The 17,518-nt window shown below is 58.1% G+C and overlaps 1 protein-coding gene across 1 annotated transcript in view; it reads right to left on the reverse strand.

Annotated features, from left to right (window-relative positions):
- Positions 1-12,405: 12,405 nt before the first annotated feature.
- The window catches only part of WNT3A (Wnt family member 3A), a 41,029-nt gene continuing 35,916 nt past the window's right edge, over positions 12,406-17,518 (reverse strand). The window contains exon 4 of the mRNA XM_030296483.1: positions 12,406-12,885. Within this exon, the coding sequence (XP_030152343.1) occupies positions 12,406-12,885 (480 nt within the window). The remainder of the gene's footprint in view (positions 12,886-17,518) is intronic.

The raw sequence follows: 17,518 nt of genomic DNA on the forward strand, positions 1-17,518 counted from the left end.
GTGTGGCTGGGGAGGGCCTGGCACCCAGTGAGGTGGTGGTGGGGGGACGGAGGAAGGAGTTGAGCCCCCACAGGTCGTGCAGGGGGACAGAGATTGTGAGGGGTACAGTCCCAGGCTCCACCTGGATGAAGCTGTTCTCTTGAGGTCCACCCACCAAGGGTGAGGGGGGCTGGTGTCTGTGTCCCTGTCTCTGCTCCCTCTCCCTCTTTCAGGACCTGGACAGAGGACAGTGGGAGGGAGGGACCCCGCAGAGTCTGGGGGACACAGAACGCATTCTGGCTTCTGGAAGCCCTGGCCATGAGCCCAGGAATGTGGGGCACTGGCAGCTGTGAGAGGTGGGGAGGACCCTCCTGGAGTCTTCAGACCCCCAGGGCAGGGCCACATCCCACAGACCACACCCCAGACTGCACTGCCCCCAGCCCAAAGTAGCTGTCAAGTGGGGCCGTGGGCCACTGGGCAGCTTCCTGATGGCCCAGTAGGTGCCCAGTGCTCTGCTGGGTGGAGGACTTGGAGCTGAGGGACTCTGCTGTGGATTGGGGGCTAGCCCACTGCTGCTGCACATGCAAGGGTGTCCAGGACCCCAGGCGAGGCCCCCCACCTGCCTGTATGGTCCCTGTTCTGGTTCTGTGGCCTGGCCACAAGCTCCACAAAGCTTCAGATGAGTCTTTGTACACGATATCTCATCATTCTGGGGCTCGGGACCTGGGGCATCTCAGGGACATGTACTGGCCTGAGGTCTTGCATGAGGTGCAGGAGATGGCCACAGTGCCTGTGTTTACCCCACAGGTTCTACAATGGATGGAGCTGTGTCACTCCAAATTCCCGGTGGTCCAGGACCACAGAATGTGGGCTCATGTGGAAATGGGGTCTTTGCAGAGGTGATCAAGGTGGGGTATCTCGAGGTGAGAGCATCCTGGATCAGGGTGGGTCCTTATGAGACAAGGGAGGGGGGTTTGAGATGGCCACGTGGTGACAGAGGCAGATATTGGGGAGACATGGCCACAAGCCCAGAACGCCTGGGGCCCTGGCAGCCGGGAGAGGCAGGAGGAACCCTCCTGGAGCCTTCTGAGGGAGTGAGGCCCTGTGACACCTTGACTTCAGTCTCCTGGCCTCCAGACCTGGGGGTCTGTCCTAGGCCCCCCGTTTGTGGTACTTCATTAGCAGACCCAGGGCCTTGGGCAGGTTCTGTACTCACTGAGCTGGTACACGGGCTGGAAGGATGGGGACCCCGTGGACACCGTGTCCCTTCTTTGTGCCTGTCCTGGTGCTGCCTGCACACAGCAGCCACAGGGTGGCCCACTTCTTGCCGCTGGGCAGGCAGTCGGCTGTGGGGCTCAGGGCCACCTAGTGGTCACAGTGGCTCTGGCTCTTGGGGACAGAGCAGTCCCCTCCTGGGCATCCCCTGCCCTGCACCCCGCTCCCACCAGCAGAGCAGGCCTGGCATTAGCTTACCAGAGAGCACCCCCTCACCCTGCTTCCCTCACTTGTCGCCCCCAAAGCCCCATGTCTGCAGGAAGCCAGGCATGTAGAATGTCGGCCCTGTAAGCCTCAGCCAACTACCTGGGGAAAGACGGGCCGCTGTGGGGCAGGGCTCCCTTGCCTGCTGGCCACCCTCCCCACCCAGGCCGCAGGCCCAGGCCTGGAGCACATGTCAAGATGCATGGACTCTCTCAGGGCTGCAGACACGTCTCACTGACCATCCCATCATGCAAAGCCCAGGCACCTGGACAACAAGCAGAGAGGGGTGCCATGGGGGTCAGATACCTAGTGAGTGGCCCGGTCAGAGGCACCAAGTGAAGCTAACAGCCTCCCCCTCTCTGTGCCCATGGCCTCTGCCATCTGATGCCCTCTTCCCCCCAGCTCATTCCAGTTCACAGGCCTCAGGTCCTCCAGGCCCTGTAGCTCCTCAGCTCTGTCCAGGCTCCTGCCCCAGGGCCTTTGCACTGGCTGCCCACCCCAGGTAAGCTCCCTCCCTCCCTTTGTGTACCTGTGCTCTCCCCCTCCTGCTTCTCTCTGCCCCTACCTCTGCTTTCTTCTACTACACACGACACATTTGATGAATTTATTTGTTTTACTGTTTTTGTCCCCCAGTGACAGGCAGGACATTTGCATGGACACACTATATAGACACTCACTAAGTGCTTGTCAATTGTTCCTGGGCAGATGACTGACAGGAGAGCAGGGTGGGTCTCAGGGGCAGCCAGCAGGCTCAGAGAGGGGCCTGGGGCCATGCTGGGGTCTGCTGGGTGGAAGGCCACCTGGTGGTCACAGTGGCTCTGGCTCTTGGGGACAGAGGAGAGAGATCCGAGGAGATCCGGGCGGAGTCGGTCAGGTGGGGGCGCTCCTGCCCAGGCCACTGCCACCGGGCTGGGAACTCTCCATGCTTTAATTAAAGCCCGCCCCTCCGCCTGACCCCACTCTGCCATCACATTCTCCACTTAATTGGGGCCCTTCAGAGCGGCCGAGGTTAATTAAAAAGCCCAGTTGAAGGCATCGCGGTGTCCTGGCATCTGCCGCCAGTGCCTGCCCGTGCCCAACCCGCCTCCCCCCACCCCCATCCCCTGAGGGCCACCCCCTAGACTGTTGCCCCACCTGGGCCCCTGAGTCCACCTCCTCACACCTTGCGCCTCAGAGATCCTGAGTTTCTGGCCCCACCAAGGGGTGGGGGACATGGCCTGAGTTAGGTTCTGTCCAGCCCTGGGGTCCAGGCACTGCTTCTGGCTCCCAGGCCGGGGTGGGCTGGCCTGTCTTCTGCAGCCCAAATCCTCTACCCACAGGCCCAGCTGTGCACCAGAACCTGAGGAGCCCCTTTTCTAGGGGAGGGAGGTCTCAAGCCTCTTCCCACCACCCTGTTAGGATATCTGTGAGGAAGAGACCAGAACTGGCCGCAGACGGGCTCCTGGCTCCCCAGCTGGTTCAGGGCTGTGGGTTCTCTGTGAGGGCAGCTGGCATGGGGAGATGAGGGGATCTGAGGCCCACCAGGTGAGAAGCCGGTGACCCTGGGGTCTGTGAGCCAAACCTTCAAAGACTTCATATCCCCAGGCCTGGCTGCAGAGAGGGAGACACAGGCCATGAAAGGCCAAGGCCCTGACAAAAGCTGGCCTTGTTTGGCCACGGATGGGAGGAGAGAAGGTCACAGCATCATGCTGCTGCTCACACCCCCAGCATCTGGGCCTCCAGGCAGTGTGCCGGGTTGCCCAGAAGAGCAGGGCTGGGACTGGGGGAGCCTGAGCCGGCATCCAGGTCCCGTTGGGAGGTCTGGTGGTGTTTATGGCCAGAGAGAAATTATCCCTCATGACACCTGACAGTGGAACACAGCCAGTGCTGGAGGCCACAGGTGTGCCGAGATCTTGCTGGAGCTGCTGCCTGAGGGCTGCAGAGGGAGCCCTGGGGAGGCCCTGGTTGGTTTCCCGGCACAGGTATGTCCCCAAGGGCCTGCTCAGAGCCCCCAGGGCAGGGGACACAGGAAGCCAACACGTCCCTCCTCTGGCTGAGGATGCAGGCACCTGACCTGTGGGACTGGGTCAGCTCATGGTGGAGGGTCTGTCCAGGGGAGGGGCTTGGCCTGGAGCCAGGAATGAAACATGTGACAGGCCCTGTGACAGGGACAGGTGGGGAGTCCCCCGCCTGCAGCACCCCCCTCCATCAGAGTCCCCACCATACCTGTTACCCTCACAGCTGTCTGGAACCAGGCTGCAGTCCCAGTGCTTGGAGGGGAAGTCGAGGCCCCCAGGTCCGGCTGAGCTGTCTGCTGGTCCAAGCTGGTTGCTGGGCCCCAGCCCCACCGGCTTCCCCACATCAGCCATCTGTCCTCCCTAACTGGGAGGAAACATCTGCTCCCCCCATCCCACCTCACCCCCATCTCCAGGAGTGCTGGCAGGGATATGGGCCGCTGGGGCAGTACTGGGTGGCTCGCCAGTGGCCCAACAGGGGCATTAATGTGGCTCATCCAGCCTGGCCTGCCTAAGGCCTGGGGCTGGGGAGGGTAGACCTGTTGGGAGCTGGGTCTGCCGGTAGGCAGAGAGCTGGGCCCTAGAGCCAGGAAGGGCTCCTTTGGAGGCTCTGGTCTGTAGCTCGAGGGACAAGGCAAGGAAGGGCTTGGCATCAGAGCCCTCCCCTGGCCACCAAGGCACATGCACACACATGCAGAGCTGTTCAGGCCTCCCTGTGGCTGAAGCGGTGGAGGCAAGGGTGAAAGAAGGCATGGGGGGTGGGCATGACTTAAGGGCTCTGCTTCCCCTGATAATCTGCCAAGTGCCTGTGGGCAAGCCATGCCCTACCTGCTGTCAGTCTCTCCGACATGAATCAGAGGACCCCCTTCAGCTCAGAGTGGGACCAGATCGCAGATGGCAGATCGTAGCAGGTGCAAGCTGAGACACAAACACCATCCTGTGGGCACTGGGGAGCTATGGAAAGTTCTGGAGCAGAGGAGGAGCTAGCTCCGGGCTGTGGCCAGGAAGGTGGTGTGGCCCCCCGCCTCAGTTCCCAAGGTTCTGGCCCAGGCCTGGGACTTAAAAGCACACTCAAGGAAGAGTGACTTACAGGGCTGCAGACCTCAAGTGGCCCTACTCACTTTCCGCCTTGCCTCTCTGCAGACTGCAGGCTACAGGCTGGCGGGGCCTGGTCTAGCAAGAACCGTGTGGACTGTGGACAGAGGGGGTGCTCAGACACTCTGGAGGCTCTGCACGGGCCTGCCTGCTTCTCTGCACCCAGTTCTCAGGCGAGGGACAGACAGGAAGGCAGTGCCCTTGTCCCACAAGCCTTGCGCACTGAGGCTCCAGCCTTCCCACATTCCTGCCGTCTGCTGTGCAGATGGCTGTGGGGCTGGGAAGGGGTGTGTGTGTGGGGGGGGGAGGGGGGTCCTGACATTTGCCATTGGGACTTGGAGGAGGCCTGTTAGGTGACAGGGACTGGGCTTAGATGCAGGGCACCCCTGGGGAAGCTGGAGCCCACAGACCTCCTCTCTGGAAGGGCCTTTCTGCCATGGAAGTCTCACCTCCTCCTGGAAGCCCCTCCAGGATTGACTGCAATGTGCCAACCCTTCCACTTAGATGGGCCGTGGGAAGCAGCACAGCCTCATCCTTTAGAGTTGGGGGGGATGAGACACCCCTAGAGCTGGGCCTCCACAGTGGGGGGTGGGGAGGGTGGCAGACGATGCCGTCCCTGCCAGCTGGGCTGTTTGGTGGACGAGTCCTGGTCCTCACACCATAAACACCAATTTGCAGGGCCCCAAGAGCCAAATGACTGTTTACCGTGCACTCCAGAGACTCAAATAAAAAAAGGAGAGAGAGAGAGACGTGATTGAGGTGCCAGCCTGCAGCTAAACATCTATTAGCACCTTCTGACTAGCTCCTGTCCCAGCTGCCAGGCGGCGGTGGCGGCTCCCTGGCTGGGGCCCTCCCAGGGCTTCCCTGGTGCCCTGGGCACCCCGCCTGGTCCTGGCAGCTACAGGGATGGACTCCCACAAGTGGAGGGGGCCTCAGGGGCCTGGGAGAGGATGAAAGAGCCATAGAAAGTGTGCCCCATGTTCACGTCCTCCTGGAAGCCCTTCCAGGTGACCCACAAGGTAGTGAAGGGGCCATCACCACCTAACCCTCCAGGGCCAAGGTCACTGGGCCAGGTGGGAGTGTGCTCCCATCTCCCCCACTTTATGGAGGGACATGGGGGTGGCCTGGCCCTCATGCACTCACACAGGGGAGAGCGCCCTCATCCAGCATGCCTCAGTTTACCCATTGGTGCCTATGAACACTAGGGCTGGCAGTGCCCCCACCCAGGTGGGATGGGAGAGGCACTGTCCCAATCTCCTCAAACCTTGGATGTTGTCCTAGGGGATCATGTACAGTCCACACTGAACTTATCCAGGTTGGAGGGTGGCATAGACAGGTCAGGTACTCTGTTCCCGTTTTAGCCAGAGGCCAAGGGGCTTCCAGAGAGGAAGCTGCTGACTGCCAGCCCGAGACCTCACAATACCCTGTCCTTAGGATAACAGGAAGGCTTCATAAAGGCAGATGGGGTTCCAACAGGGAAACGGATGTCAAGAGGGATGAGCAGGTTGGGGAGGACCTGGGGCTTGGGGTAAGGGGGAGCAGAGGGAGTGAGGTCACTCCAGGTCATCCCAGACCGAGCCCCAGGGCAGGGCCATATGCCCCAGACCCCAGGGCAGGGCTCTGTCCCCCAGACTGGGCCCCAGGACAGGGCTGTGTCTGCCAGACCCCAGAGCAGGGCTGTGTCCCCCAGACCCTAGAGCAGAGCCATGTCCCCCAGACCAGACCCCAGGGCAGAGTCATGATCCCCAGACCAGAGTCATGATCCCCAGACCAGACCCAGAACAGAGCCGTGTTCCCCAGATGAGACCCCAGGGCAAGGCCACGTCCCCCAGACGAGGCCCCAGAGCAGGGCTGTGTCTCCTGGACTGGGCCCCGGGGCAGGGTTGTGTCCCCCAGACAGGACCCTGGGGTAAAATCATGATCCCCAGACTAGATCCCAGGGCAGGGCTGTGTCCCCCAGACCCCAGAATAGGGCCATGTGCCCCAGACCAGACCCTAGGGCAAGACCATGTCCTGCCAGACTGGACCCCAGGGCAGGGCCATGTCCCCCAGGCTAGACCACAGGGCAGGGCTGTGTGCCCAGACCAGACTGCAGGGCAGGGCCGTGTCCCCCAGACCAGACCCCGCGGCAGAGTCATGATCCCCAGACAGGATCCCAGGGCTGTGTCCCCCAAACCCCAGGGCAGGACTGTGTGCCCCAGACCAGACCACAGGGCAGGGGCAAAGACCTGGCCAGGGGGTCCTTGGAGCCCATTCAGCCCAGGCTGCGATGCAGGGCAGGGGGTCACACCATGCAGGGCCTGGGGACAGGGTGTGTGTGTGTAAGGGGGGTGGGCTCAGCACTCGGTGCCAGGCTGGGGGACCCAGAGCTGGCCCTGCACCTGCTGCCCTGGGGGTCCCAGCACTGGGAGGTTCTGGTTCAGCACAGGATGGGGAGGTGGCTTGAGGAAACTGGGAGTCTGGGAGTCTGGGGGAGGGAGAGCTGGTGGGGGCTCAGAGGAGGGGGCTGGCCACACCCCTTCCAGGACTTCAAAGCTGCTGGCCTGGGAGTGTGAGATTTGCAGGGGGCTGAGCCAAGGGGGGCCTGGTGGGGTGAGGCCCCACCACCTCCGGGCCTTTAATATGGTTATTCCTCTCCTGTCTCAACTACCTGCGAACAGGCCCACCCGGCCCATTTCCTGCCCTCTCCAGGGCTTCGGGAGGGGCTGTCAACTCCCTGGAGAGGGGGAGAGGCAGAAAGGCCGAGAGGCCAGGCCTGGTTGCCCGGCTCTGCCCTCCTGAGTGGGGGTCAGGGCAGGGCTGGGGGGGGCTGGGCCACGCTTCAGACAGGGCTCTGGATGGAATATCCCACACCCGCAAAAGCCAGGAGCAGAGAGGCCCTGGGGAGACCCCTCATCCCACTTCCTCTTGCACTGGAGGGAAACTGAGGCCAGCTAGCAGAGTTGAGGGTTTTGCCTCCTCATTCACTCAGGCTCTTCTTCCCCACCCCCCTTGCCCAAACACCAGGCCTGCTCTGCGGCCCCTTGGGGCAGGGTCAGCCCATCCTGGCCCCCTTCTGGTGGGGTTCTCCTCTCTCTGCCCTGAAGCCAGGGTGAGCTGAGACCATCTCCACAGTGGTCTTGCTCCCAGGCCTACAAGGGGGCCTCACACTCAGCACCCAGAGGCCAGAACCTGCCCAGGTCCCTGATATGCTGTGTGTTCTCAGGTCAGCACCTGGCCCTCTATGGGTCCCTGGGGGACAGAGCCTGGTCTGGTCGACCCTGAGGGTGGCCCTGCCCCTGCATTCTCCCTTGTGACCTTGTGGCCATGCCCACGCATTGCCCCCCACCCCACCCGCCTCTCCAACCCTTTCATCTATGGAGCCCCCAGCACCTGGTACCCAGCAGGTGCCAATTAGGGCGGCTCCTGCCTGGGCCCTGACTCAGAGGTGCTGTGTGGCCACGCTGTCTGTGTGTGGTGGATGGAGCCCAAGGGTGGCTGGAGTAGGGCACCTGTCACCCCCTACCTCCAGGGCCTGACACTGTGCCGAGTGTCTGATCCAGCTTTATAGCCCAGGATGGCCTTCGGGCTGCGTTCAGACTCCCCTGCTCTGGACTCACCCTGTGGAGGAGGCTGGCTGCCTATGCTCCTGCCTCGGCCTGGGCCCTGTGCACTTAATCACCGGCTCCTTCTTATTAGAGCATCGGCCTGCAGCCCACCTGGCCCAGGGGACCCCCCCGGGGCCCCAGCTGGGGATCCCCAGTGGTCAGCTGCAGCCCTGGAGCAGGGGCAACCCAGCCTGCAGTACACCTGGTGGCAGCACAGCCAGCAGGAGGCCATGGCCTTGGGGTGGGACATGGGAGTGAGGTGTGGTGGGAGGAGTACTGGGAGTTCAGGGCAGGGTCTGTGTCCTGCCCCACTGCCCCACCTGGCCCCATAGGTTCTGTCCTATGGGATAAGGCCATGACTCCCCAACCCCAGCATATCTCTAATGGCCCTCCCTCTAATCCTACAGGGCTCTGTTGGATTGCATATTCCTGCCTGCCCTGGGTCTGTGAATCCCTGTCCAGAATCCTCTTCCTGCCCTGGGTCTGCATCCCCTTGTCCGAGATCCCCTTCCTGCCCTGTGTCTGTACCTTCCTGTGTCTGTACCCCTGCCTGCCCTGGGTCAGCACCCCCTTGTCCAGGACCCCTTCCTGCCCTGGGTCTGTACCTTCCTGTCTGGGATCCCCTGCCTGCCCTGGGTCTACACCCCCTTGTCTGGGACTGCCTTCCTGCCCTTGATCTGCACCCCCACCTTGTCCAGGATCCCCTGCCTTCCCTGGGTCTGCACATCCCTGTCCAGGGCCCTTGTCCAGCCAGCTGTGGCCTTTCTGCAGAGAACGGCTCTTTGCCCCTGTGCCCTCAGGGATGCCCTGGGGCCCAGACACTCCAGATACTGAGCTGGCGGGCACAGGGCTTCTCTCCGTCTGCCCTGGTGAGGCCTCCTCCAGCCTGCCCCAGCCCCCTGCCTTCCAGCAAATGGCCCCTGCAGGGTGGCTGTACTGGGCCTGACCTCTAAGAGGGTGGGGGCTGGGTCTTCAGCTCTTAGCTTCCTATCATCTCTCTCCCATCCCTCACCCATCCCAGCCTGTGCCCCCACCCCTGACCCCTCTGCTTTTTCCCTCCCTGTGCATTGGTCTGGCACGGCACACAAATGGGGCACAGTAGGGCAGAGACAGGAAGAGGGATCCTGCACCTGGCTTGGAGAGGTGAATGTGTGGCCTTGGGAAAGCCCCGGCCCCCACTGCTGTTCAACCCTGCAGACCCCACATACCCCGAGTAGAGTGGACGTGGGTGGGCAATAGCCACGGAGAGACCAAGTGGGACTCTGTCCAAAAGGATGCCTCGCTTACCCTGGGGCTCTCCCTGCCTGGCCTGAAAGGAGGTAGGGGGCCCCAAAGGCAGGGTCACCCCATCCTCATCCCCAGGTCTTGAGCATGGTGCTGGGACGCAGCCCACCATACACTTAGAAGCTGCTGACCCCTGCCAAGCCTTGCACACTTGAGCTATGTCCTGCCACAGAGGGGAGGCCAGGCACCCAGGGTCAGCTCTGGCCCCTGGCCTGACATGGACATGAACAGGTGGGGGCCCCTGGGGGATCCGGGCCTCGTGCAGTGGCTCTCTGACAGCATGAGATGTTCCTCGTGGCCTCCAGGCTGGATTCCAGCCAGGTGAGCTGTGGTGTCTAAGTTGGCCTTGGCCAGAGGCAGGAGAGGCCAGGCCCAAGAGAGCACCCTGATTTTCAGGCTCTGTCTCAGCTGGCGACCCTTGAATTGAGGTGGTCTTTCTTGCCTCCCAGCCAGGCCAGGCTGCTGGAAAACCCCGTGACTGGGCCATGATGGGGACCTCCAGGAATGTTCACTGAGTGAAGCGTACTGTGGATATTTGGGGACATGTGGGGCTTACAGTTGACCTGGGGGAAGACCCACGGCACCACTGATTTGTGTGAGGTCTTCCCGCTGCACTGCACATCCCCGGAGGCAGGCAGGCCTTCCCCACCCCTCTGCACCCCTTCTGTCTGTCTGCAGTCTGCCCTGCCCCAGGACTCAGGGCTGCCTCTTTGCCTTGGTGGCCATCCCTCTTCCTTGTCCTGGACTTCCATCCTGTGGAGGCCACAGCAGAGGCCCCAGGGGTCCCTGAGGCATGCTCCTCTGTCATGGCCTTCAGACATCTCCCCTCCCAGAGGACCACCGCCAATCCAGCCCCTGTGCCTCGCCAACCCATTGCCAAAAATCCAGTACAATCCAGGCTCATTTAGTTCTTCTTCTTTTTTTTTTGTTTGTTTTTTACTTTCCCCATGGTTCGAAACTCACAAGCTATGACTAAAATAGTTTCTTTCATAGAAAGAAAAGGAAACCGACAACAACAACAACACATCTGTTTGTCTAGCTCCAGTGTATGGTGGATATAGCAGCATCGGAAATAAAATTAAAATCAAAAATGCACAATTCAAGGCAGAGGGAGGTTGTGTCCCCAGAGGTGTGCCGGGCACCTTGCCTGGGTGCGGGCCCTCAGGGCCAGGGGCTGGGGCACATTTCACAGTGGCAGAGGCTGGGTGGGGACAGGTCTCCTGGTGGGAGGTCCCTGTGGGCAGTGGCCAAGGGTCCATCAGCCTCTGGTTCCCAGGCAGGGCAGATGAGTCAGGGGGAGGCTCCAGAACAATGGCCAGTGGCAGCCAGGTCAGGCACACAGCAGCAGGAGCTGGGGTCAGTCCTGGCCACGGTGGTGGGGGGGGGGGCAAGGGGAGGGAAGACCACCCTTCTGGGGGCTGTGGGTCCTTTGCCTGCAGCATGGGTGTGGACCCATCCTCCTCAAAACTCCCAAACAATGCAGCCCAAATCCAAGTGAGCATCTGAGGCAGGGTATGGAGTCTGGCAGGGCAGGGCCTGGACAGCAGCAGAGATGAGTTGCTGGGGCAGTCTGGCCCCCTTCCTGCCTTCCTTTTACAAGGGCAGTGGACCAGGGAGGTGCAGGGAGGTCCAGAAGCTCAGAGGGAGACAGGGTGGGGCTGGAAGTTTCCAGTTCCAGCTTTGCTCCTCTCCGGTGGATGTGAGATGTGAGGACAGGGAGGACGGTGGGCCAGGCAGTCTGCATAGTAGAGGTCCCAGCTCATCAGGTCTGACTGCAGCCTGGGTTCCTGGGAAGATGGCCCGGGGGCGGTCTGAGGCAGGAGCACATAGCAGCCAGGGCACAGCTAGGCCTCGGGGGCCAGGCCCCTCTGCTACAGGACTCCTTGTCTTTTCCCCAGTTCTTGGGGCTCAGCAGGGTGAGCGTCTTCCTGGTAGGTTCCTGGTTGCGAGGTGTGGCAGATGCCAGGGTGAGGGAGGGGTGTCACAAGACCTCCAGTCGCCTGAATTGTTGCAGAGCACCAGACTTGGAGGGTGGACTCCAGGGCCCATAGGAAGGGGTGGGAGGGCCGGATGCCACCCCACGGGGTCCCCGCGGCTAGCTCTGCCCTGAGAAGCTGCTCCTCTCTCGGGCGAGGTGTAGCTGAGGTACAGGTAGGCCGGTGGGGAGGAGGGGGGCAGCACGGAAGCCCCGCCCCCAGAGATGACCCCTCCCCACCCGGTAGCTCCACCCACGGACCCCGCCCTTCCAGGGGTAGCTCCACCCCGCCCCGTCCCCATCCAGGAAGCCCGCACCTGTGTAGGAGAACCCCACTCCACTCAGGAACCTCACCCTTGCCCTACCACAGGTTACCCTGATCCCATCCAGGGGAGTCCTAGTCCTGGGGCCCCGCCTCCCGAGAGAAGCCCCGCCCCATCGAAGGAAGAAACAAGAACCAGTCGAAGGACCCCGCCCCTATCCAGGGATCCCTATTTCCGCCCTTCTAGGGAGGAGCCCACCCCCATCCAGGAGCCCCACTCGGAGGCCCGCCCCCAGAGAGGAGCCCTGCCCCATTCAGGGAGAAAATCTGCACTTGTAGGGTGGCCCAGTCCCCTCCCAGGGAGCCTAATTTCCGCCCTACTAGGGACGGGGCGGGGAAGGTCCGGCACCCATCCACGAGCCCTAGTTGGGAGCCCTGCCCTATCCAGATTGGAGCCCCGCCCCCGCCCTATCAGGGAAGAAGCCCACCTCCATTCAGAACTCTCAGTTGGGGGCCCACCCCCATCCAGGCAGGAGTCCTCCCGATTTAGGAGCCCAATCCCCACCCCCAACACCCTATCCAGGGAGGAGACCGCCCCCAGAGAGGAGCCCGCCCCCGACCTATCCGGGGAGGAGTCCTCCCCCATCCGGGACTCCCAGATGGGAGCCCCGCCCCCAGACAGGAGCCCCGCCCCCGCCCTATCCAGGGAGCAGCCCGCCCCCTGCAGGAGCCGCACGCGGGGCGGGCGCGCTACTTGCAGGTGTGCACGTCGTAGACACGCGAGCACTCCTGGCAGCTCACATAGCAACACCAGTGGAAGACGCAGTGGCACTTCTCGCGGCGCCGCTCGGTGCGCGCGTTGTGGCCGCGGCCGCAGCACAGCAGGTCGCAGCCGTCGATGCCGTGCGAGCTCACGTTGCAGGTGCGGTCGCGGGTACCGAATGAGCCGGTCTCGGGGTTGGGTTCGCAGAAGTTGGGCGAGGCCTCGTAGTAGACTAGGTCGCGGTCCGTGGGCACCTTGAAGTAGGTGTAGCGCGGCCGCAGGGTCTCCACCCACCCGCGCGACTCGCGGTGCTTCTCCACCACCATCTCCGAGGCGCTGTCGTACTTGTCTTTGAGGAAGTCGCCAATGGCGCGGAAGTCGGGCTGCGACCACCAGCAGGTCTTCACCTCGCAGCTGCCCGACAGCCCGTGACACTTGCACTTGAGGTGCATGTGGCTGGCGATGGCCTGCAGGAGCGCGCCAATGAGGGGCATCAGGGCCCGCCCAGTGCAGCTAGTATGTGCGGGGGGAGGGGGGCTCTCCCCCCCTTCCCCGGGGCTGTGCTCTTGGCCTGTGGTCCCCCCGCACCATGTTCTCCTGGCAAACTCAGTGCAACCTGTCTGTTCCATAAAGTCCCCTCTCCATGCGTCACCAGTGCCACCTCTTGAGCCAATGCCTCCCCTGGCCGACCCAAGATCACCGGAGGGCACCTCCGGTGCCTGACACCTTCACCTCTCTCCTTGGCTGTGTCTTATGACTGGGGGAGGGAGGGAGGGAAGGGACGGAGAGTAATGATCAGGTTCAGGCATGCAGGAGGGAGGACATTAATTCTGACCTGGAGAACCCAAAACCGCAGCCCAGAGGACGTGTACATGGCCTGGTGGCAAAGCTGGGGGCTGAACTGAGCGCGGATAATGGGGGTGGCTTGAGCAGAGCCCCTTCAGGGCCCAGAAAACTGGATTTATGGGGCTGTAAGGGAATAGGAAGAGGAGGGAGGTAGTGCAGGGGGACAAGGCTGGGGGATCTTGGGGTCTTGAGGAATGTGTTTCTTTCCTTCTCTCTTTTTATTTTTAAGTGTATTTATTTTGAGAGACAGAGAGAACGAACAGGGGAGGGGCAGAGAGAGGGAGAGAGAGATCCCAAGCTGGCTCCACATTGTCAGTGTACAGCCCCATGTGGGGCTCGAACTCACCAACCATGAGATTATGACCTGAATCAAAACCAAGAGTCGCTTACTTAACCGACTGAGCCACCCAGGTGCCCCTGTTTCCTTCTCTCTTTGAGGGAAGGGATGGGATTGGGGGTGAAGGGGCCTGTGACTTAATCTGAACTAAGGTTGCACTGCCCACTGTGGTGGGCACCTGCCACCTGTGAGCCCTTGAGATGTGGCCAGTCCACAGTGTGGTGTGCTGTATGTACAAACCAGATGCTGGCTTGCACAGAGTCCCCAGGCTTCATGCAAGAAAAGTACATAAAATATCCCCTTCACTATTTTAATATTGATTGTGACCATTATGGCACTGATAACACGTTGGTTGATATACTGGCCTTAATAAAATTTCATGGTAAAACTAATGCCACTTGCTTCCTCTTTAAATGTGGCTACTAGAAAATGCATAAGTATGTGTGTGAGTCCCATCATACTCCTGTTGGACAGTGTAAGGTGGGCTCTGTGTCCGTACGTGAGTCCTGTTATACTCCTGTTGGACAGTGTAGGGTGGGCTCTGTGTCCATACACAAGTCCCATTATACTCCTGCTGGACAGTGTAAGGTGGGCTCTGTGTCTGCACATGAGTCCCGTTATATTCCTGTTGGGCAGTGTAAGGTGAGCTCTGTGTCCAGATGCTGCCTGCACCCCGTCCCCCTCACCTACACTTCCCTCTCATACTGGCCCTTTCTGGGGGTATCTATAATGACTGCATCCCTCCTCTCAGTTAATTTCTGTCTCATCTCCATTTTCTTCTTTTCTCCAGAGACCTCTTCAGTCTCTTTAATTTTACTTTTGTCAAAGTTATACATGCATATACTTTAAAGAGACCAAGAGTTCCTGAGACTTGCTCCCACGACCATGCACACACAGCACCTGACTGACCGGCCAAGGCAACAACTTGTGCATCTTGCATCTCTAATAGAATGTTTGCTTGCTACTCCTTGAGTTTGGGGGGTTCGGCAATGTCTCCCCTCTCACCATGGAGGGTGGGAAGTCAGCTCTTTATCATCAACCCAAACATGCCAATGCACATCTCCCCAGCCCTCTCCACCCCAAAAAACTAAAGCAGAATCCAGTTACATGGATATCGAGTGCTGATGCTATTGGAACTGTGTTCAATGTCATACCCAGCTGAGCCCTGTTATAGGGCATGATTACTTTTTCTTTCCTACAAAACTTTCTTGTTGCTGTTTTTAATGTACTTATCACGGATTCAGACTCAGACTTTCCCCAAACTGTGTAAATATTCTCTTCAAGATGTTCAAACATATCATGTATTCTAAGATTTCAGCTTCTCGGAGACATCTCTTTGAGAGACCTTCTGGTAAATTTTGTGAAATGTGCATGTCTGAAAACACAGTTTTTCTACTTGAAAAGTTGACAGGATGGTTTAGCTGGGTATAAAACTCTTGGTTTACAATATTATTTCCCTTCCGAACTCTGAAAGCAGCACTCCATTTTTATTCCAGCTTCCATTGTTGTTCTTGGAAATTCCGATGCCATTTTGATTCCCAATCCTTTGCATGAAACCCAAGGCTTGGAGGGCTTCTCTGTCATGGGCTGTGAACTTCATAACGCTAGGTCTTGGTATGGGTCTCCTCTTTCATATGCCAGTCACTTATTTGGGCTGTTTGGTCTGAAACTTGTGATCTTCAGTCCTGGGAACCTTCCTGCCTTCTTTGCTGATTTCTTCTTCATGTTCACCATTGACTGTCTCTGACAGAACCTCCATATTCTCCATTCTTTCCTATTTTCCATCTCTTTGTTATTTTCCTCTACTTTATAGAAGGGTGTCTCAAGTATCTGCCAATCTTTCTGCTGGGAGATTTGTTTCTGCTATCCTACTTTCAATTTCTAGTGGCATTTTTTCCTTCTCTGAATATTCTTTTAATTTAACATCCTGTTCCAATTTTATGGGACAGTATTTTATATCTCTGGGTATAGTGGTTTTTTTTTTTTAACTCTTTTCTTCCTTTTTTAAAACAGTGTTTATTTATTAGGAGAAAGAGAGAGAGAGAGTGCAAGTGAGGGAGGGGCAGAGAGAGAGGGAGAGAGAGAATGCCAAGCAGGCTCCATGTTCAGTGTAGAGGCTGACTCAGGGCTCAATCCCACAACATGATCCTGAGATCATGACCTGAGCCAAAATCAAGAGTCAGACACTTAACCGACTGAGCCACCCAGGTGTCCCTAAAATTGTTTCAATTTTTTTTTAATTTTTAAAATATAAAAACAGGGAGGGGGACAAAACATAAGAGACTCTTTTTTTTTTTTTAAAATTTTTTTTTTCAACGTTTATTTATTTTTGGGACAGAGAGAGACAGAGCATGAACGGGGGAGGGGCAGAGAGAGAGGGAGACACAGAATCGAAACGGGCTCCAGTCTGTGAGCCATCAGCCCAGAGCCTGACGCGGGGCTCGAACTCACGGACCGCGAGATCGTGACCTGGCTGAAGTCGGACGTTTAACCGACTGCGCCACCCAGGCGCCCCGTATAAGAGACTCTTAAATATGGAGAATAAATAGAGGGTTACTTGAGGGGTTGTGGGGGGGGGGGGATGGGCTAAATGGGTAAGGGGCATTAAGGAATCTACTCCTGAAATCACTGTTGCACTATATGCTAACTAACTTGGATGTAAATAAAAAAAAATAAGTTAAATAGAAAATATATAATCTTCTCACCCAACATGGAGCTCAGACTCATGACCCTGAGATCAAGAGTTGCATGCTTTATCGACTGAGCCAGCCAGGTGCCTGAAATAGTGGTAGTTTTGAAGTTTTCATCTCTCTTTACAATGTCTCTTTCCCATAAGTTTTGTTTTTGTTTCTTTTGGTCTTTAACTTTGTGGTTACAGGAGACCTTCCTCAGATGTCCTGTGATCCTTGGATGTCTGCTCATATTTAAAAGCAGGATACCAGGGGCCCCTAGGTGGCTTAGCTGGTTAAGCACCTGATTTGGCTCAAGTCATGATCACAGCTTGTGTGTTCAAGCCCCGTGTTGGGCTCTGTGCTGACAGCTCAGAGCCTGGAGCCTGCTTTGGATTTTTTATCTCCCTCTTTCTCTGCCCTCCCCCACTCATGCTCTGTCTCTCTCTTTCTCAAAAATAAATAGACATTGAAAAATAAAATAAATAAAAGCAGGACACTAAACATCTTGTTGGAAGCTCATGTGCTTGGTGGAGACTTGTCAGCATGGGCCCTCACTACAGTGTGACCTGGCTGTGACCATGGGGGAGTCCCAGGTAGGTATCTTTAAGTCTCCTCTTGGGTTGGTCCAATTCCCAGGGGAGAATCTTCGACTCCTGTCTGGAGGGTCAAGCTTCACTGTGGCATATGGAGACTAGGAAGAGAAATGCATGTGTAGATGGGGACTACTTTCACTTGGGAAACCAGGCTGTGCTTGGTGTCCCTCAGTCCAGACACACTGTGCTTTGCCCTTTTCAGAGACTACATACCCAGACTTCTGCCATTGTAAAGGACGGGTGTTTCCTGGATGTAAGGAGATGTACAGAAAACCTGGTGGGTTCCGAATTGCTTTTAAAATAGATGATCAATCCATTTCCTGTTTTTAGACCCAGTATTTGTCTATACTTTTCAAGACACCTGTTACTAGTAGTTCCTGGGTTGGCTGTCAGAGTTCTCCTCTACTGGTTTAGGATTCTGCTTTCTCCTAAGACCCAGTTATTCATGGATCTGCTTCTCAGTTTGCAAACTCTGGCTGCCATTTTTAGGTACTGCTTTCCACGTTTTCAGGAGTTATCATGAATTTATATGTTATGGCATTCATTTGTTATCATTTTAGTGGGGTTCTGGGAGGTCGCAGAGGGAAATGCTTATGTTCACTTTGTTGTCTTTCACTGGGATTTCTCATACATCTTTCAGTTCTACAATTGC

The sequence above is a fragment of the Lynx canadensis genome, chromosome A1 (assembly GCF_007474595.2).
Source record: "Lynx canadensis isolate LIC74 chromosome A1, mLynCan4.pri.v2, whole genome shotgun sequence".
NCBI classification, from domain to species: domain Eukaryota; kingdom Metazoa; phylum Chordata; class Mammalia; order Carnivora; family Felidae; genus Lynx; species Lynx canadensis.